Source organism: Leucopleurus acutus (assembly GCF_964270905.1).
Source record: "Leucopleurus acutus genome assembly, chromosome: 6".
In the NCBI taxonomy this organism is placed as follows: Eukaryota; Metazoa; Chordata; class Mammalia; order Artiodactyla; family Delphinidae; genus Leucopleurus; species Leucopleurus acutus.
In genome coordinates, this window is record NC_139149.1 from 52,492,011 (window position 1) to 52,514,205 (window position 22,195).

Genomic DNA, 22,195 nt, shown 5'->3' on the forward strand with positions numbered 1-22,195 from the left:
TGATTTTTATTTAATCTTTATTTTAGGATTTAGTTCCATGAGGTGTTTTTATTCTTTGTTTTTGTTTTTATTTTGTTTGTGGCTGAATAAAGCTCACAGATTTTAAGTTTGAATCCTGCCTGTGTGATCTTAGGTAACTTTTCCTAACCTCAGTGTACTTCCTTTCTTCAGTTTTCAAATAAGGATCACGAAAGCCTTTATCTGATGGAGTTACAGGGAGGATTAAATGATATAGTGCATACAGACTCAGCCCGGTCAGTGACAGGCACATAGTTAGCCTGCAAATCTTAACTATGTTATTAAACTAAGTATTGGCATCTAGTATCTCACTGGCTTTCATTTTGTTCTGGTTTCTTTTCAGCCGCTTAAATTAGAGATAAAATAATATTGGTGTCCCATTAGTTTAGTTTTATTTCTAGAGAAAGTTAATTTAGATAGCACAAAGGCCACCTCTTTGTTGAACTATCAAAGCCCTTGATTGGATTTCAGATACTCTGGGGCTGAGGCTAATGTTAAAGCTCATGTATGTAAGACTTTCATTAATATAATTGCTGTTTTATGAGTTTTTATTTTTAACCCTTCTTTATTTACTTTCTTTTTACTTTGAGTTATTTGTGTCGATTCAATTTGGCTTAGCAAATAAAAAGCATGAATGGAAGCATTATCAGTTAACAAAATTAGTAATTCAAACCAGCTAAGTCTTAATGTTGTGTTCTAAGAAAAGCTTGTAGAAGATTAGAGCTCCATTACTGAGAGCTTTGGGCTGCTTCAAACATGCTTGTGTGTGTACACTGAGGGGTTTCTCTTCACAGTTCCCCGCCCTCTAGTGGTAGTTATAATAATGCCATTTTGTAGTCCCCGCACAGGAAATGCCTGTTCTTACTTCAGTTACCAGAATCCTTTCACAGGAAGTTAGGTGTGGTCTTTGAAGGAGAATTAAAAAAAAATGAAAAAAAGAAAAAAAGCATGATGGAATTTTAGCTGCAGTCTTCATGGTGCCAGCTTATCAATCCTAAACTCTGGGTGTAAAAGATTCTGCAGGGGTAATGTTTTAATATTCTTATTATGCTTATTCTCTGTGATGCTTCTTTACCTTTACAGTAGAATCCTTGGGGGAATCTGCAGAGGACCACTTTCATTTTGAAGCTGCTGTCTGCATGTTTTAGCATGTCTCTTCTATTAGAGCATCCAGGCATGGCAGGTTCCTCCTTGAAATGTGCAGGGACCTTCTTCATGCCTATGCCTGTCACTAGGCCTAAGGGTCTCTGGGGATGGGTGAGGAAAATGAGGGAGGTATTGGAGGCTCTGTGATACTGAGAGGGCAGTCTTCTAGCTGGTGGCTGAAAGGTCCTGGTCTACTTCAAAAAAAAAAATGTGGAAATGGTACAGTAACTTATGTTATTTTAGATTTCCCTGTTTGATCTAGCATATCTACAGAAATGATCTGGATGTGAATGAATTTTACTTTTAGAAAATGCACCTCATGTAATTAAATGGTAATTCTCATTCCTGTAGGGTAAGGGTTAAAATGGATTGATATTTTAAAAGAAGGAAAAACAGATAAGTGATTGTATATAGATGGCATTCTGGAGTCAAGATTTTGGTTGTATTATTTCAAAAAGCATAGAAACTCTTGCCACTGATTCAGAGATAACGTTTGAAATGATTGGTGTGCTCTCTTGAGCTATATATGTTAGCCCAGTAAAATATGATTAGAATACAGTAAAACTCCATTTATGTTATCACAAAGACCAGCATAATAGGAGTTCATGTAAAAGATAAACTATCTTAAACTTACTATTTTTTTCAAGTCCAAATCTGCTACGTGGATTCTTAAGAAATGGGCACTGTTTGAGAAAATGAGCTATCTCTACAGTATTTCCTAAGGTACTGCAAATTTGTTAATCTAAGAAGCAATTACACTAGCTAGCAGCAGGTTGCTAAACCAGGGGGTCCAAGCTCCAGACCTCTTGACGTGGGTGACTTCCTGCCTGGTTTGGCAGGAGCTGGGTCCCTTCCTGTGCAGCTTCCGAGCAGTTCCAAATGCAATCCGGCATTCCCTGCTCCTTCCCGCTCCCTTGCTTTCAAGCAGTATCTACCTATGTTTCCACAGCCTGGCATTTCAGGATTTCCAGAGCTCTTTACCAGGTGCGTTGATTTTGAATAAGCTCTTTGAGGTGGAAAAGTAGGCCAAAGGGAACATGGAAAAAAATGGAGAGATACATGCAAGATCTTTGCACAGCCCAGGTTCTGCAATTTTTGATAATTATTCATCTCTTGTTATGGATCTCGGATATTTTTTTCAGAAGGGATGCTGAAAAAGATGGCTGCCAAAATATTCACACAAGTGAAACAGCAAGCACAAACCAGTATTCTCCATTTCCGAGCTCTGAGTTGGATATTTTCACTTAAAACATTTTGGGAGTGGGAGATTAGATTACCTCATAGACACCTACTGAATGTGAAAGATAGATCTCCATGCAAGCAGATGAATGCATGCAGGAGAATCCCCCGAGTGCCAAGTGCAGCTTCCTTAGTAAAATATTACAGATAGCTTGGTTTATATATTTTATCTCAGTATCATGTAATTGGCCACAGTCACATTTTATCCTAATGACCGTTGCTTTTTTTCCCTCTCTGTCTCTCTCTCTGTCTCTCTCTCTCTGTCTCTCTCTCTCTGTCTCTCTGTCTCTCTCTCTCTCTCTCTCTCTCTCTCTCTCTCTCTCTATCTCTCTCTCGTTTCCATAGCACTTTCTTATGCAAGGAGCTAAACAGTGATTAAAGGAGCAGGATGAAAAGATGGCACAATCAGTGCTGGTACCGCCAGGACCTGACAGCTTCCGCTTCTTTACCAGGGAATCCCTTGCTGCTATTGAGCAACGCATTGCAGAAGAGAAAGCTAAGAGACCCAAACAAGAACGCAAGGATGAAGATGATGAAAATGGCCCAAAGCCAAATAGTGACTTGGAAGCAGGAAAATCCCTTCCATTTATTTATGGAGACATTCCTCCAGAGATGGTGTCAGAGCCCCTGGAGGACCTGGACCCCTACTATATCAATAAGAAAGTGAGTTCTTAGTCAAGTTGCCTTTACTTCCCCTACTTCCTAATTGCTTCCGGGCTAGGGCCAGGGATGTCAGGTGAAGAATGTTGCGCCTCCTCCCCTCTGTCTGAAGTATCATTAGGGTACTAGGTAGGCTTGACCATGTAATGGCCCCATTACCCTAGAAGCCTTTTGGAAGCACTCATTTGAACCCATGTCCAGGACAGGCAGAGAACTGAAGGGGCATCCTGCAGTGGGGGAAATGAGGAAGGGCAAAAGTCTGTTTACCTTACAGTGTGGTGAAGCAGAAAGTTAAGACAAGGAGTATATTTTTTTATGCATTAAAAATATTTCCAGGAGTAGTATCCAAATTCCTCTTTACAATATCTAGCTCTACATAAGGTACTTTGATCTTCAGCAGGTTTATTCCTTCACACCATAAACTTTGCCCATTCCATGGCTCCCCCCAGAAGAAATAAAAGCACGTGGCTTTTAAGTGCCCAAAAAAGAGTGTGATCAAACAACACCTCTGGAAAACCCTGAAGTTCCTCTGAGAAAATTTTTATCTAACAGAAAAACGAATCAAAGCCTCATTTTTGAGCTCTTTGTGGATTATAATTACAGTTTTAAAATACTGATATTAAAACTTGATAAGGATGCTAAGTATTCCTATGGCAGTGACTACAGATTTTCTTTATGTTCTTAAATCCTCATATCACTTACGAAATTTAGGAGAGTTTATAGAGAAAGTACACAGCATCATGTCATATGTTGGTAATTAGTATATTATTATATTATTTTATAAGACAATATTTCTAAAAAGTTGTCTCACTTTTTTCTTAAAATATTCTTAATTTTAATACTAAGATTCTAAATTCTGTTTTATGTGTTTGTTTTCTTTTTCAGACGTTTATAGTATTGAATAAAGGGAAAGCAATCTCTCGGTTCAGTGCCACCCCTGCCCTGTACATTTTAACTCCCTTCAACCCTATTAGAAAATTAGCTATTAAGATTTTGGTACATTCATATCCTTTTTTCAAATAGTCATTTAATATGATTTTGCTCTTTGACTGACTTATTGAGTTGGGAATTTTTCAGAAATATGCGTGGTTGGCAATGTTATGTGCTCTTTCTTTCTTTTTCCCTCTTACTCAACAGTTTACATTATTGCAAAATGGGATCATAGGTAAGTGAAACACTTTGCCCCATCTTCCAAGTATTTCTTCTTTCCCTGACTTACTACTTCTTTCTTTCTTCTTTCCTCCTCTTCTCCCTCTGAATTGCCTACTACACCCAAGACTTCTTCATTAATTTTGACAGTATTACCAGGCTCTCCTTTTATAAGTCTTCAAATTTTACAAGGTTATCTATAAAATGGGTAAATTCTGTGAGTTAATTTTCTTCACTACTTTATATTTGGAAAATATATGCATAATCTGAATTATATAATTTTATATCTTTTTCATCTGAATTTTACTACTTTCTGCTTTTCATTTTAGCATTTGAAAGCTTTGAGTTATAAATGTTTATAATTGTGATGGAATACACATTAGCCTTTCAAATGTCACTTTTTTGGGTCACTTGTTCCTATGTTTTATTCAAGTCTCAGGTCCTGCTACAATTATCTCTTTCCAAAGGTTTAATTTCTATTTATACATATACATCCTCATTTCATGCTTCATTCTCCTCATGAAGTATCTACTTCCTAGAGATGGGATTGATGACGCCTTGGTGGGAGATGGTGATTTGATTTACTCCTGAAGGTAAATAGAGTAGTTGTGAATGAGAAGTTTCATTCCAGGCCAGGGACAGTGATCTGGCTGACAGCCAGCCCTGCAACAACCAAGGAAGCAAAGGTTTGCAAGACTGGCTGTGCTACGCAGAGGCATTTACAGGAAGCGCACAGAAGCCTTGGGATGAGGAACTGATATATATCAGGAACTAGAGGTAAGGAAGGGGAAACTGAAAGTTAAGCAAAGTCTCAGGTAGGACAACTTTAAATTTTGTTTCCTAATTAGAAAGAGTCATTGCCTGCAATTTATAACATGGTCAGCCCAGGGCTTGGCTTTAAGGCTTACAAAGTAAAAACTTAACTTCCTCTAGCAGGCCCAGAAAATATTTGAATTAGATATGGTAGGGAATTAGAAAAGATAAGGAATTCAAGAGATGGGATAAGCTTGGTACAGGGAAGTCATCTAATTTCTGGGTGGAGGGGCTGTAAAGCATGTCCCCAGACTTGCCTGGCATTGTGGCAAATGATGTCTTTAGAAGCGTGGCATTCTGGAATTAAGTTTCCTTTTAACCTCTAGGTCATTCCTTTTCCACCCCCGCCCCCAGTTTTGCATAGACATCAACATATTTTAATTTCATACGTTAATTTCATATTTTAACATTTAATAATTTCTTGTGAGTTTTTTTTAAGCAATAATGATTCCTTACTTCTGTTTTTCAAGTAAGAGAACCCAGTTGTACAGGGAGAAAAAATGCTTTGAGTTAGCTTTAGGAATGAATAATGAAATTGAGATTTAGATTTGAGTCTCTTGAACTATAAATTATGGTCCATTATTATGTTTGAGTATTTATAATCTGGGCACTGAATAAATCTTTCCATAAATTATTTATTATATTTAAAAATAATTGTACATCCCTATATAATCACAATTTATACATGAAATTATGTGGAAAATTCAGACTTAGCCCAATGCTCTGTTCATAGTAAATACTGAGAGAGTACATATTGAATAAATAAGTGACAAATGAGTCAAGAGGTTAAATAATTAGATGCAAAACAAGTGACAAAATGGAAGGTTTGAAGAGGTCAGAAAAATCTATTTTTCTTGAGACTGAATGATGAAATAAAATTAAGAAAGCCCAATGTTAAAGGAAAAGGCAGGATTTTTTGTTGTTTTTGTTGTTTTAAAACTTCTGTGGGGAGATAGTATTTTTTTTGAAAATCTATAATCTCCACTCCAAAAAATTCTATATTAGGAGACCCAGGAGCCCTAACTTAATGCTGTCTGGGAAAAGAGACTTCCAGTGGTAGAGGATGAGAGCAGTTTTAGAAGTTCTGATCAGAGACTCTGGGCATTGAGGACCGAGTTTATGGTGGGGGCTATTCAGGAATCAAGATACAATTTAATTTGAAGGTTTGCACTTGCTTCCCAGTAAAAAAGAAAACCTCCAAGGGGCAAAGTTGTTAGGAGGCCTGCAGTGGTGCAAGTTGAAATGTGAAGGCAGCCAGGTAAATCTAAGATTTGCCAAACTGAACGGTTGACTCTCCCAGAACGTTACAAATGGCATATAGTTACAGATTTCTTCCAACGTAGAAAAAGTAGATTCTTAAAAATCTCTGACTGCCTGAATTAAAATACTATATTTCAGATATCGCACCTTGGAGTAGAGATATGAGAAAAGGCAGGTAGACTGATAGACACATTCTTCAGTCTTTTGGTGATAAGGCACATTTGCCTAGAGATCCTAGTAAACTTTGATGTAAATAATACTGTACAGTTTGCAGGTGATTTTCCCAGTGATTTTGTCTTATTCCTCACAACACAAATCCTAAGCTCAAATCCTGGTTTTCTGACTTCAAGTGTCTTTTGCTATAAGATAACAATGCTTGGGGTTGGTAATGGTGGGTCTTGGGCACAGTTAAGAGGTTGTTGTGTATTTATTATCATTAGCTTATAATCCAGAATATGGCCAGTCACAATCAAGAAATTTGTATTTTAAACCTAGATTGGTATCTCTATTTCCACCGAAAATCCTGACTTATTTCTTAAAGAGTTGTTATCTTCATTAGGAGCTGTTGCATATCAAATTAGCTTTGTTTCTTGATTTTGGCAGAAAAATCTTAGCTTACTATATTTTTGTCAGGGTATATTTTGAAAACTGAAAATGCTGTTGATGTGCCCATTACCTTGTTTCAATAGTTAAATAAAATATGGTTATATTTTCTAGATAGTAAACAAGTAAAAAATAATCCATATTCCTAAAATTCCCTATCAGAATTTTCAATGTGTTGCATGTCAGTTTTTATTATTTTACTTTAATAAGCACACTCTCCTTTACTTTGCATTTGTTACTCATTCATTTGTTCATTTGCAAATATTTACTAAGTACCTACTGTGTGGCAGATGTTCTTCTAGACACTGGGATGCAACATAGAGCCAAACCTAGTCCCTGCTCGCATGTGGTTACATTCATGTGTATGTGTGTGTTTGAGAGGAGAGAGATAATAAAAATAAATCAGCTAGTGATAAGTGCTATTAAGAAAAATAAAGCAGTGTAAAAAGAGAAGAGTGGCAAGTCCTGTTTTAAATCATATGATCAGGGAAGTCCTCTCTGAAAAAAATAGCATTTGAATAGAGAGCCAAAGGAAGTGAGGGAGTGAGACATGGAAATCTGAGGGGAAAAGGGAATAGCAAATATGAAGGCAAAGGATAAAAGTGGAAGTGTACCTGGTGTGCTCTAGAATCAGCCACGAGCCCAGAGTGCCTGGAGGAGAGTGGGAAAGGCAGAGAGTAGGAGAGGATGAGGTCAGTGAGAGTGAAGGTCGGAGCTGAAGCTGTAGGCTGTGGTGAAGACACCAAATTTATGCTGCATGAGATGGGGAGAGATGACTGGAGGGTTTTCAGCAGAAGAGTGTCATCACCTGACTCAAATTTGAGAAAGATCACTCTGGCTGCTGCGTGGAGAACAGGCTGCCTGGGGGGAAAGAATGGAAGCAAGAAGATAGATTGGGGGCTTACTGCCATTATGAAGGCAGGGGACGCCGGTGGCTTGGCCTTTGGTGGAAACAATGAGGGTAGCAGATGTCATCAAATTCAGATGTGTTTTTCAGAAGAGCTGAACAGGATATGCTGAGCAGTTGGACATGGGGTGTGAGGGAATGAGCAGAGCTAAGGAAGACTCCAAGTGTTTAGTCTGGTCAAGAAAGAAAAATGTAGTTACTTGAGCTTGGGACAACATTAGGTGGAGGGATATGCTGGTTAAAATCAAAAGTGTGGATTTGAACATATATTTTTTTTTTTGAGGGGTCTATTAAACATTCAGTGGAGGAGTTGAGAAGTTAAATGGAAATACAAGTCTGGAGTTCAGAAAAGGGTTGGGCTGGAGGTATAACTGAGAGATGTCAGTGTATGGATGGTATTTAAAGTGATGGCAAAGACCTGAAACACTCCAAATCACACAATAATGCAGAACTACCTGTCATTCATAAGGGGTAGGAAAATACACAGCTTTTGGTTTCAGAAAACCCCCACCTCTGAGATTTACTTACTGGCTCCATGACCTTGGGCCAAGTTACTCCAACTGTTTTGAATCTCAGTTTCTCCATCTATAAAACTGCAATCGTTATTTATACATCAGTAATAATAACTGCATAAGTACCTGACACCATGACTAACACTTGGTAGGAACATGATAACTGGTAGCCAGGACAGCTATTGTTGGTAGTAGTAGCTACAATTCTAGGAGCAGCTGCTGCAAGATTAGCAAAGGAGCACTCTCATATTGTTTAAGGAATTCCACAAAGAATTCTGTACAAATCTCTGCTGTCTTGAGGCTTGATTTTGCAAACAAAATGTTTATACAGCACCAGAGTTAGGAGCTGTTAATCGACCAAAACATAATGTGGTCAGTTCCAGCCTTCTCATTTTGCAGATGAGTTCATTGAAGCCCACACATGTTTAGTCTTTTTCTAAGACTACATTTTATATAAGTGGCAGAGCTAAAACTTCAGGTTAGGTCTTTTGCAATTTCCATCTAACAGAAGATAACTGATTTCTGAACCCTCGGGTATAAATAATGTACTGGGGGCATTGCCAGTATCTCTGTCTCTGTGTATTTCAAAGGTTATTTTCAGTGGCTCCAACTTACTATTTCATTAAATAGGAAGCGAGCTTTTTAGCTCATCCCAAAATTATATGGTATCTATGTAGAAATTAAAAAATCACAGTTTTCATCTATGTAGAAATCAAATCCCCAAAATTATATAGGTCTAAGGGAAAGGAGGGTAAACAGCTTATGATTTCTATTTTTCCTGCTTTAATGCTCAAAATTATCACATAGTTAGGAATTTGTTAATAACAAAATTAAACAACTCAAGAGTTAACATTATGTGTGTGTCACATATATACGTGACATTTAGTCAATATTTCTGCTGTCTCACAAATATGCATCAATATGTAGAAAGAGGCCTGTCTTACTTTGCTTTGAATTCTCCATTTTTATGTTAGAAAACCTCTTACATAAAACTATCTTCTACCTCTAGTTCGTATATATTTTAAGTTGAAAATTTCTCTGCAACTTCTCTGGATATAATGTATTATTACAAAGCCCCTGGACAGAACAAACAATGTCTTCTCCTTAAGAATAACAAAGAAAAAAAAGAATAACAAAGAAACACCCTACATTTTTATGTTAAATAAACAAATGATTAATAGTAATAAAAATGATTGTATCCTCTAAGAAAAGTATTAGGACTCTTATCTGCATTTACACAAGAAAACTGAGCCTTAAAGAATTAACTTGCTGAAGCCCATGTGTTTGGTAAAGGATGCATCTGATCCACAGTTCATCACTTTAAAACTCATGCTGCTTCATCCTGCCTACATGGATATAGGGGTAGACATCTAGTTTCCATGTCAAAAGTTACATAAACCATTTTCAGTATAAACTTGAAGTCTTTCCTCATCTTACACACATAGGAAATATTTTAGACTTGCCAACTGATGGGTTAGTATCAATCAAAAGGTTAACACATTTTTATTAATACCTGGTATAGAGAAATTAATAGATTTTAAAATCCTTTTTTTCCTGATATTATATGAGGTTAACCTACCTCTATTTTATTTTATATACAAAGTCTCTTAAGGAAATACTATTCTAGGATTCATTGTTCTTTCGAAAAATATACTTTAGTTGATGTCATGGAATATATATTTAGAAAATAAATATATGCATTTTGTTACTAGTTCTAACCCCTTGAAATCTACCTTGACATGGAGTTTCTATACTTTTTCAATGTATGGTATCACCAATACCATGTCTACATTTTTTTCCATATTTGTATATTTGTTATCATTATCTGAAATCCTACTATTTCAATCACTCACCAAACTCCGAGAATCTTAAAGATATGTGACGGATAAAATACATTTATAGTAATTTTAAAAAGTAATGGGTTTTGAAACTCTCTATTTAGAGATTATCTATTAAACTAATAGCATAAAAACCTGATTCTAGTTATCTCTTATTTAGTTTAAAAGCAAAATAGTTTTATTTGCTTTCCTTTTTGAGCATCTGTCAGGATCTTTAACTTAAGCATATTTTTATTATTAAAATGATAGTCATACAATGTGAAAAACACGAGTTTGAGTGTAATGATTTATTAATTTTGACTTACTGGGTAATATTCACTTTTTCTATTATTTATTAATATTTGAATATATATTTTACATTATTATATATACTTAATTTTTACCATTATAAGGAGTAAATATTTTTAAGGGTCATAAAACCATGGCTTAGTCTGTTATGTGACATAAATCTCATGAGGCTATCAATTTCCACTTTATATTTATCCAGTGTTCTCTTTTTCAAAAAAAGTGTAGAAACTTGTGAACTTGATGTATGTGAAAACAAGTTTCATGCTGTATTTCTGATCCATATTAATAAATATATCATTAAAAAGGGAAAATTTACTTCACTTAGTAATAAACAATCTTCTGAACTGACATCATTCAATAGTCAACGGACACTGCAAAATGGCAAGGGTATGGTGGTGAACAATATAGACATGGCCCTTGTGAAGTTGACTGCCTAGCAGAAAAAAAATCAGTGTTAAAATCAGTCATTGGAGGAATGGTATCAGGTGCTACAAGTATGTATTACTGATAGACCTAATCAGGAAATGTGCTATTGTGCACAGCATTTTACTGAAAATAACTTTTAATCTGAGGGCTGGAGAAAAAGCTGGAATTGGCTAGGTGAAGTAGAGAGCATGTCCAGGGAAAAGAGGTGATATTTGCTAAGATCCTGACTTGAAAAAGAGCTTATTTAATTCCATGACCTAAAACAATTGCAATAATATTGGACTGGAGAGAGTGGAATGAAGAGTAAAGAAGCTGAAACTGGAGAAGTAGAGAGGAGTTAGATCTCCTAGACTCTTCACTCTTTGTAAGATATTTGATCACCATCGTAAGGTAGTGGAAAGCTATTGAAATTACATTTACAAAGGTCATTTGGTACAGTATGCAGAAAGGATTGAAAGGAGTCAAACATGGATTCAGAAAGACCAGTTTAGATGAAATTGCAGTAATCTAGGTTAGATTTGATGGACACCTGGGCTATGTAGTGATATGAGAATTGGGGGAAAAGTTCACTGAACCCAGGCATAGCAGGTAGAATTGACAATATTTGGCGTTAAGTTGAATGTGGAGGTTTAAGGAAGAGAAAAATGCAAGATCACTCCTAGGTTCCTGGCTGGATCATGAGCCATTTTCTGTGATACAGAGATGTCAAAGGGGCAGTATTTTAGAGGAGCAGAGAAATAGGATGAAAAGATTTTTAGTTTAGTTTTAGAACTGAAAAAATTTGAAGTGTCAATGAAATGAGTAAACATAAATGCAGATGTAATATGTACAATTGGGTACCATGGACAGTTGAGTTCAGAAGAGAGGGCTAGTCTGGAGAGAAATACTTGACATCAGTGGGCATGTAAATGTACTTGGAGCTATGTATGTTGATGAGCTTTACTAGGATAAATATAGCAGGAGAGGGAAAAATGGCTTGGATATCCGATGTCCTTTTCAAAAAGGGAAATATAACATTTCAAAGGATACAAAAAAATTGTCCATGAGACATGAAAAATGAAGGGATTGGGACTTCATGAAAGCAAAAATAAGAGAACATAATGAAAGGGGGAAGAATCATGCTTGTCAAATGCTGCTGAGAGAGCAAGTCAAATAAGAACTCAAAATTACCCTTTTGTTTTCAGGGACAAAATATGAAGATGTTTGTCATATTTAGAAAGAAAACTGGTAGGCTAAGGATGTGATGGATAAATGAGGGAAAGTAAAGATAAACATCTCTTCCAAGAAGTTTGGCTGTGAAATGGAAAAGAGAAGTAGTTAGTAGTAAGTACTTAGAGGATTGTGGATTATAGGAAAGTATTTTCTTTTTTTCCTCCAAGATAAGAGAGACTTAAGCAAGTTTGTGCTGATAGGAAGAGGTAGATAGAGTGGGAAGTGTTAAAGGTAAGAGAAGGAAGAGATAAGAGATTTCTGAAGTGTTCTGGAAAGGTAGAAGGTGTCCAGAGTATGAGTAGAGGGATTGAAAACTCCCCCCATTGAAACAAGAAGGAGGAAAGGATCTTATTACAGAGAGGTTTGTGAATTTGGGGGGTGGGAAGTAAAGATATGGCATTCTGATCCTATTTCTTCTGTCAGTGAAGTAGGAAATAAGGTCATGAGTTTGAAACGGGGAGGGAAGGAAGAAGATTGGAGATCAGAGAAGAGTGGAGAATATTTGGAATTGTCTTTGCAGAGTAGGAGGTGCAGTGAAGTGGAGAAATATTTAGACTGTGTTGAGTGTGGGTGAGGCTGGGAACCATGTATTTTGAATGGCGCCAACCGACCAAGGGGAGTCATTTTCTCCAGTAGAGCCTAGCAGCCTAACAGACACAGAGGATCCTCTAGTTTTATATACTAATAGCAAGTCATCTTTAATTTTGTCTTACTCTTTGTTTCTTTGTAGCAGTAAAGGAAAAATGTTTCTTCTTTGAAATGGTGTTTTTCTGTGTTCTCTAGGTTGTAGTGCCCTCATGTGGCTGATCCACACCGTTCACTTATGACTGTTTTCATGTGGATGCATTTTAACAAGCTGAGAATCAAGCACGTGCCTTGCATCACTGCCAGTCAAAATGAAAAATCAATGATTGCTTTGACTAAAGTCAGTTGCGGGTGCAAAGAAGCTTCCTTTATAGATTCACACATAATACATAACACAACATATAGATAACACAACACTATTCTATTTTACTACACTTAAAATCGTGCTGATATTTTACTATGTGTAAGTAATGTGAAGATTTATAATAAAAATAAAGAGTGAGGGCTTCCCTGGTGGCGCAGTGGTTGAGAGTCCGCCTGCCGATGCAGGGGACACAGGTTCGTGCCCCGGTCCGGGAGGATCCCACATGCCGCGGAGCGGCTGTGCCCGTGAGCCATGGCCGCTGAGCCTGCGCGTCCGGAGCCTGTTGCTCCGCAACGGGAGAGGCCACAACAGTGAGAGGCCTGCGTACCACAAAAAAGATAAATAAATAAAAATAAAAATAAAGAGTGAGAAGTGATATTAATAGCATTTATTCACTGGAATTTTTATACAGTTTCTAAATCTATATTGATAAAGCTCTTGTTTTGCATAAGTACAGCTGAATCCTTCTTGTGCTTTTTATTAACTGTGAAAGAAAGTTATTTCAAGTATTACTACTGAAAGTTTTCTTAAAGAGCTTTTGTTGCTGTTTTTCAGTATAAAGGAGAGTGAACTGCATTGGCTATGTCTACACAGGCAAAGTGGGGTAGAGTGAAACAAACCACATGTTTCTCATAAATAGTGTTCTCTATGATTTAGGAAATTAAGAAAGTAATTTATTGAGTATCTACCATGTACAAGGCACATTAAGTTGTAGGAGGTTTAATATATTTTAACTAATTTGATCCTGACAGCAATCCTGTGGAATGGTTATTCTTTCTCCCTTTTATAACAAAGTGAACCAAGGCTTAGGGAAATTATAAGTAATTTGGCCACAGTTACAAACCCAAGAAATGTCAGTACTAACACCAGCCATCTTCTCTTACTATTCAGAATTTAACGAGCAATCACTGTATATTATATATTCCACTTAGAAAGAATTTTATTGAAAGTATTCCACTCAGATGACCCTTAGGATGGAGTTATAATGCATTCAGTTACAGTCGGCCCTCCCCATCCATGGGTTTCATATCCATGGGTTCTACATTCGCAGATTCAACCAACAGTAGGTGGTGTACAGTGTTCAGGATCCATGGTTCCTTGAATCTGAGGATGCAGAAACCATGGATACAGAGGGCCCACTATGGGACTTGAGCATCCGTGGATTCTGGTATCCGCTGCAGGTCCTGGAACCAATCCCCCACGCATACTGTGGGACGACTGTAATTACTGGTATTCTCTTGTTGAATTTTTGTCAGAGTCTTCATACATGCTGAGCTTGCACTTCAGTCGTTGAGTCTGTCATTAAAGAAAGAAAAAAACTTAAATTGATAAATTATTTACCAATGAGCTAATTTCTTTTCATTTAATCTTTTTCATTACTAAAATCACATAAGTAGCCTCCAAATAATTGATGGCTTGGCCTGACATGACTTGGTTATGGAGTTGTTAAAATTACAGAAATGGAAAAAGCAAACTCAATAATAAAATAATAAGGGCATAAAAGTTCTAAACTTCATGGTGGTGAAAGACATAATGGTGTATGAAAGTGAAATTTTCCACTGAATTTTGTCTTCCTTGACGGTATTCTTCTACTTTATTCAATGTGCTCATTATGTGCACTATTCTTACCAACTGTGTATTTATGACCATGAGTAATCCTCCAGACTGGACAAAGAATGTGGAGTAAGTAGAAGATTTAAAAAAAATCTTGCAATATTGTTGTCCCTTTATGTGCATTTAACATCTTGAGACCTCATCAGTTTCTTTAGCAAATCATACTAGCTACTACAAACCAGTTAGACAGTAATTCAAGTTCATTTCAACCACTGATTTTCTGTAGGACAAAGCTTGCACTGGCTCATTAAGTTGCTCCAATTACTGCACTGATTTGACTGCCAATATTTGTAGCTCTTTATCTTCCTTATGAGTCTCACACTCTTTCAAAGGTAATCAGTGATTACTAATATCTGATGATAAAAATTATACCTAGTTTGTATGTTCTTTTCCTCATGGCTATCACCTTTCTATGTTTTATTAGTATATATTTCATTGCTGTTAATGATGCACATTTTATTAGACAAAAAATCTTCATTTATTTTTGTTAATAACTTTCCTTAAATTAGACCAAAACTAGTGTATTTCAGGTAATATTTTCATATAGAACCATATTATTTGGGCTTTCAAGTGAATTAATGTAGCAAGTACAATACTCATTTATAGTCAATGAGAATGTCTTTCAGAATGTAATGTTTCTTTCTTCCTTAAGTACTACCTAAGGTCTACATTATAGGGAGACGAATATAGAACTATATGGAAGCCTCTAATTTGTATTTGTTGTTTTTCTCCTTTAAGATATGTACATGTAAATTACCTACTAGATCTTTAATGTGGGCTTGGCTATTTTCTCTCAGGTACACCTTTACAGGAATTTACACTTTTGAATCACTTATAAAAATACTTGCAAGGGGCTTTTGTTTAGAAGATTTCACATTTCTACGGGATCCGTGGAATTGGTTGGATTTCACAGTCATTACTTTTGCGTAAGTATCTTAATACATTTCCTATCCGGGAAGAGTAAATCAATAGTGGGAGCCTACACTGTATTTCTCCTTGGTGGTTTCCCTTAACAGATCAAGCATTTTTCTTGGTTCTTATGTGAATTTAGGATATTTTTCTTCCAATCAGATTGTGCACTTTGGAGAATTAGGGACTATCATAGTAAATTACATGGCTTTGATTTCAATTAGTGCTGTAAAGCAATAAAATAAATTTCCCAAGTAACAGAGAATATGATTGATGACAATGCCATTTTTCTCTTAATTGGGAAATCTGATGGCAACACTCATTGAAGTTGAAAGATCTTGATGAAAGACCAACTTAGACTTAGATTTCCCTAAATTCTGAATAACTCTGATTTAATTCTACAGGTATGTAACAGAATTTGTAAACCTAGGCAATGTTTCAGCTCTTCGAACTTTCAGAGTCTTGAGAGCTTTGAAAACTATTTCTGTAATTCCAGGTAAGAAGAAACTGGTATAAGGTGGTAGGCCCCTTATATCTCCAACTGTTTCTTGTGTTCTGTTATTGTGTTTGTGTGTGAACTCCCTATTACAGATATGTGACAGAGTTTGTGGACCTGGGCAATGTCTCAGCGTTGAGAACATTCAGAGTTCTCCGAGCACTGAAAACAATTTCAGTCATTCCAGGTGAGAGCTAGGTTAAACACCGAGGCTGACTTTAGCAGCATTGGTGCTACAATCACAGCTTTTGTGTGTAAGCCTTGTTGCTTCTCACCTATTGCAAATAAATTTGTAAAAAAGCAAGAATCAGTACATCATATTTTGGGTGGATTTGATTCTTTGCTTTTACTAGTTGCTTTCTTTAAAATGATCTGTTCTAAATCAGCCTTTGAGTTTAACAAGTTTTTGCATGAGGCATTTGCAGTAACAGGCTACATGGTTTGCGTCCTGTAACATCAAGCTTTCTGCGTAGAAGCTAAACTGTAAGGCATTCAAACTGCTGCAGATTTGACCAGTTAGGTCTAAAACTGGTAATTTTCTTAACTTCAGATAAATGAAAGAGCAAGGGATAGCATGAGTGCTGCATGGGGCTCAGTTTTCAGATGTCTTCCTTTTTTAACCCATACTTAAGCTTGCAGAATTCACAAATATATAACCTCATAACTCAGTGACTTCAAGATTTCTTACTACTTTATTCATATAGATTTTTATAAAATCAATAAGAGGTTAGGGAGTAAGACATCTGCAAATAAAGGCAAAAAATTTATACAAGGTTGATGTTTAAGCATGAATAACAAAACCATTTCTTTTGCTCTAAGGAGTATTTGGAAATACACTTTTGGTTTATTTCCATTCACGGTTTTCTAATGAACGTACAAATTCTGCTTTCATTCATTTTCACCGGCTAGCAGGCTTTTCATGAAAATGTTATTCGATCACAAACATTAAACTAATATTGTTGGCATTCTGCATGACATCTTTATTTTCCAGGACAAGCTCATGATGTTTTTGTCTGTGAAGTAGCTGTCGAATAGTATATTTAAATTCCTCCCTTTGATTTTATGTGTAGGCCTGAAGACCATCGTGGGCGCCCTAATCCAGTCAGTGAAGAAGCTCTCAGATGTAATGATCCTGACTGTGTTCTGTCTGAGCGTGTTTGCACTAATAGGATTACAGCTGTTTATGGGCAACCTGCGAAACAAATGTTTGCAATGGCCCCCAGATAATTCTTCCTTTGAAATAAACATCACTTCCTTCTTTAATAACTCATTGGATGGGAATGGTACCACTTTCAATAGGACAGTGAGCATGTTTAACTGGGATGAATATATTGAAGATAAAAGTAAGATATACTCTTTTGACCATTAAGCTGTTTAGTCCTTTAAATATTAAAATATATATATAGTGAAAATTGTCTCAATTTTGATGTGAACCAAATTACTTAGACCAATTTAAGATAATATATATGATACAGAAATCAAATGGTATCTTACTCCTTTTTCCTTATATTTCAATCAACGTGATAAAAGTTACCATTTGAAGATGTGTTCTTTTCCTAAACCAGTCTTGACAGCAATACAGTATAATGCTTTATAAACAAAAATATTCATTTGTTGGGGATTGATCAGGAGTTTTCAGTCATCTTAATAAATAAATCAGTAGTTTGAACTATTCAATGTATTTTGCTGAAATGGATTATTAAGAAGACTGAGGAAAAAATAATCTGGCCCTATTTGGTTTGACTCAATATATGTATTGAGTGCATGTGATGTATCTGGAAATGGAGAAACTAAGATGAAATCTGAATTTGTGTGCTCATCAGAAAGTTAAGCAACCTCAGTCCAGCAAGTTACTTATTGATGAGAAAGTGTAAACTCAAAGCCTACCTTTATAATATTCTTATTCCAGTTTATCTCTTTGGTATCAATCATTGTGTTAGAGTTGTTTATCAATACAGTTTGATTTTATTTTAGAGATGGACATCAGAATATACTTATGATTTAGTATAACTTCTTATCATTGAAGCCTGCCCCTCTGTCATTGGAATGTCCAAGTCCCTCCCTCTCTTTTTTTTTTTAATTAATTTATTTTATTTATTTATTTTTGGCTGCGTTGGGTCTTCGCCGCTGTGCGGGGCTTTCTCTAATTGTGGAGCACGGGCCCCAGGTATGTGGGCTTCAGTAGTTGTGGCACATAGGCTCAGTAGTTGTGGCTCACGGACTCCAGAGCACAGGCTCAGCAATTGTGGCGTATGGACTTAGTTGCTCCGCGGCATGTGGGATCTTCCCAGACCAGGGCCCGAACCCATGTCCCCTGCATTGGCAGGCGGACTCCCAACCACTGTGTCACCAGGGAAGCCCGCCTCCTTCTCCTTGTGCAATTAGCTAGCCTACTTCCATTGATCTCTTGATTATCAATACTCCATTGGGATACTTAGTCTGAGGTATCCTTCATGGTTTTTAGAACCATGTGAAATTTTATCACTTCTCACATTATATTAATGTTTTAAGAATTAGTATTCTCATGAAGATTTTTACTGAAGAGATTAAGATTCTTTGGACAAGTGAATAAATAAAACAAATGATTTCATTATTTATGAAATTTCCCATTTATTAATGTTATAATAACAGCACAGTGACAATCTTTGCACATAAATCTTTTCTCTATTTCTGATTGTTTCCTTCAGATAGATTTCTATTAGTAGAATTTTGGGGGGTTAAAGGGTATGACAACATTCAGGCTAGGGCGACATAGTGTCATATTGCTCTCCAAAGAGGTCAGACCACTATATACCTCCTATAGCAGTGGCCATCATACTGAATTCTCATTAATATTGATTATTACCATATTTTAACATCTTCTGATAGAAGGAAAAGTGTATCCTCTTTTTAATTATTAATGTAGTAGAATCTATAATTGTTTATTAGTATCATTAGCAAGTTATATATTTAATGTAATGTGAATTATCTATTGACATTTTTACCTGTTATTCTATCAGGTGATAGTATATTTTGGGAAATTCATAAGATCTCTATAATTTATCAAGTATGTTAACATTTTGACTTTTTTTGGCGAATATATTCTCTAGCTTGTTTTTTCTTCTTATTGTTTGTTTTTGATCCCTAAGTGATTCTAATTTTTAGGCAATCAAGTCATCAAATTTGTTTTCTTTTTTTCTATAGTTAAGATTATAAAATGCTTCTGGATTCAGAAATAATAAAAAATTTCACCTAGATATTCTGCATTTAAACAGCCACCTGTATAGTCTAGATTGAAAAGAAAACCTACATATTTTTATATTATATTAATGGACTTGTCTTTAAATCTTTAATTCCTAAATATCTAGAATGATTTTTTGATATATGTTATGAGGTAAGGATCTAAAATTTTTTGTGAAACTATGACCCAGATTGACCTACATAATATATTAGAGTATTCCTTGAATATAGGCTTTTAAGTATTCCTGAAAACTATAGTAAAATTTTTTTGTGGGGGTTATGTGTGTTTTTTTAATGTATATGTGTCTGTATGTTTTTGTATGTGAATATGTAAATATGTATGTTTATATATGTGTATGTTTCCTGAGATCATCTTTGTAACTTATTAAATTTATATATAAGGTATTCCTTAAGAATAAAAAATAAGTATACTTAGAAAATACATATCTCCAAAGAAGCAAATTTATCTTGAAAGACAGTATTCAAGACAAAACTCAAAGCAAAACACTTACTTACAGTATCATGGAAAGAGCAAACAGCTCAGTCCACTTTTCACAAGAAATTAAGTTAAAATTGGTAGGGAAAACAAAGGTCTGAATCTAGTTTGGGTCCAGGCAAAGCATAGTTGTAAAATAAAGTGTTATTTCATGGCAGCATTTAGAAGCAACAGGGCTTTCCTATCTCTCATTTTTTGTGCCAAACAGCCTTCATTGGACAGCTAATTTTTGAATTATCCCAAGCAATTTGAGTTTATATTTGCAATAAATGCTGATAGAGAATGCTATAATAGTTATTCCTTACCAAAAAATTTCTTTCTAAATCAATTTTCTAAACATTTGTTTAATCAAAAATGTTTTTTGATATTTGTTTAATATTCGATTATTATTAAAATATTTTCATTTAGCCCTATATGCATTTATTATTTTATCAATTTCATCATGGTTTAAGAAAAGGTAAGCTTTGTTACCTAGGCACAATGGCTGAAGTGTTTTGAGGTTTTTTTTTTTAATGACTTTCTATTCTTTGCTCTTTTAAATAGGTCACTTCTATTTTTTGGAAGGGCAAAATGATGCTCTGCTTTGTGGCAACAGCTCAGATGCAGGGTAAGTGATGTTTTGTGTTGAGTCTCAGTCCACACTGTTGCATCGGCCTTAATAACCTGCTACCTTCCACCCATCCAGCCCCCGCTTGCTCCTCATTCAAAGCCCTGCGTAAATTCCACTTCACGCTGACTCTCATAATAGCTGGGATAAGTGTGGATTCTCACCTCCTTCACACACTCACTCATACGCAGCAATTATTTTTCCATACTAGGTCACAGCTAATCTTGCAAATTAGTTCAACGGAAAATATAGGGAAAAGCAGTACATATACATAAGAAGCTTAAGTTAATAGAATTCATAAGCATGTTCTTTTATAAGTGTGATATTCTATATAAGCTAATGTGGTCTCCATGGCATAAAATGTAAGATATCTGAAGATAATGTCAATATCTGAGGTGTGGTGAGTACATGTTTAGCATATTTCAGCAAAGCGGTTAACAGCATAGACTGGAGAGTTTACATGAATTCAAACCCAGACTTCACCATATAACGTCACCTCTCCTTGCCTTGATTTCCCCATGTGATAAATAGGAATAATTATAGGGTGGCTGTGAGAATTAAATGGATTAATGAATGTTTAGCTATTACAGCATTCAATAAGTACTTTTAATTATTATGATTGGCATCATGTGAATGCTTATTATTAAGAAGTATTGTACCTGGAGCTAAAGCAAGGAGGAAAATTCAGAGAAATAGTTACCTTTCTCTAGTTGACAAGATTTTAGAATCATAGACAGAAATCTAATGTTCTTTCTGTGGAAGATGATATTGTGGACATTAGTAGCTAATACCTGTAGCAAAATTCCCAATGGTATCAGCATCAGGCTTTGCATTTGGCTCATGTGATAAAGATTGTGCTGCCTTTATCTCCAGATCTTAGTGATAACTAAAACAGACTGATTTTAACTCTTTCTCTGTACTATACTAAATGTTTTACATATGATATCGTATTCAATGATTGTAAGTTTGGGAGGCAGGTTCTGTTATTAGCCCTTTCTTACATATGAGGGTTCTCCAAGACTAGCAAGTGTGGGAAACTTGCCCAAAGTCTCACAGCCCAGAAGTGTCAGGCACAATATTGAGGCCAGGTCAGCTTGATCATTAAGGTCATACTATGAAATCTTCACTCTGCAGACTCATTCATTCCTCTCAATGTGCCCCCACCATCTTTTCTTTAGCCCTCTTGCCTACCTCCACATTCAGCACACTTCTGCCTCTAGATATCTTCAGTGAAAATCAAATTTTTCCCTGTAGACTTATTTTTCTGTTCATGTTCACAAATCCCAGAAGATAGTAATCATAATATGATTGCTTTTATATGGAGACATGATAAATATAATAATGACAATCATGAATCACAGAGGAATCCACAAATAGATTGAGCGGATTCTGTTGTTATGTAAATCAGTCCACTTAAGTGCTGGGTTGAGCACTGGCTAAAGTGAGAGAAATCTGCTTTCCCTGGTGTCTCATAAAATGGATATTGGCATCTATAAAAACAGGAAAGCCAGCCATCCAACTTATAGTTACTGACTTCCTCTCTTTCCTTTAACCTAATAACAGCCAGTGTCCAGAAGGATACATCTGTGTGAAGGCTGGTCGAAACCCCAACTATGGCTACACAAGCTTCGACACCTTTAGCTGGGCTTTCTTGTCCTTATTTCGTCTTATGACTCAAGACTTCTGGGAAAACCTTTATCAACTGGTGAGAACAGATAAAATGATTCTTCTGGGAAGCATGAAATACTGAGATCAAGAGAATTGCTATAATATACTTTATTACTTAGAGTGTGAGCTCATAACATCCTGTATAAAATTTAACAAAATATCTCTT

General features: G+C 35.8%; 1 protein-coding gene across 7 annotated transcripts in view; it reads left to right on the forward strand.

The window, feature by feature from the left end:
- Positions 1 to 2,799: 2,799 nt before the first annotated feature.
- LOC309963232 (sodium channel protein type 2 subunit alpha) overlaps positions 2,800 to 22,195 on the forward strand; it is a gene marked incomplete at its 5' end in the record, with an annotated part of 90,033 nt that continues 70,637 nt past the window's right edge. For all 7 annotated transcript variants that reach the window (XM_082841503.1, XM_082841504.1, XM_082841506.1 and 4 more), the window contains 8 exons: positions 2,800 to 3,066; positions 3,949 to 4,067; positions 14,614 to 14,703; positions 15,432 to 15,560; positions 15,948 to 16,039; positions 17,110 to 17,382; positions 20,298 to 20,361; positions 21,925 to 22,066. In XM_082841503.1, coding sequence (XP_082697629.1) covers positions 2,800 to 3,066; positions 3,949 to 4,067; positions 14,614 to 14,703; positions 15,432 to 15,560; positions 15,948 to 16,039; positions 17,110 to 17,382; positions 20,298 to 20,361; positions 21,925 to 22,066 — 1,176 coding nt within the window. The remainder of the gene's footprint in view (positions 3,067 to 3,948; positions 4,068 to 14,613; positions 14,704 to 15,431; positions 15,561 to 15,947; positions 16,040 to 17,109; positions 17,383 to 20,297; positions 20,362 to 21,924; positions 22,067 to 22,195) is intronic.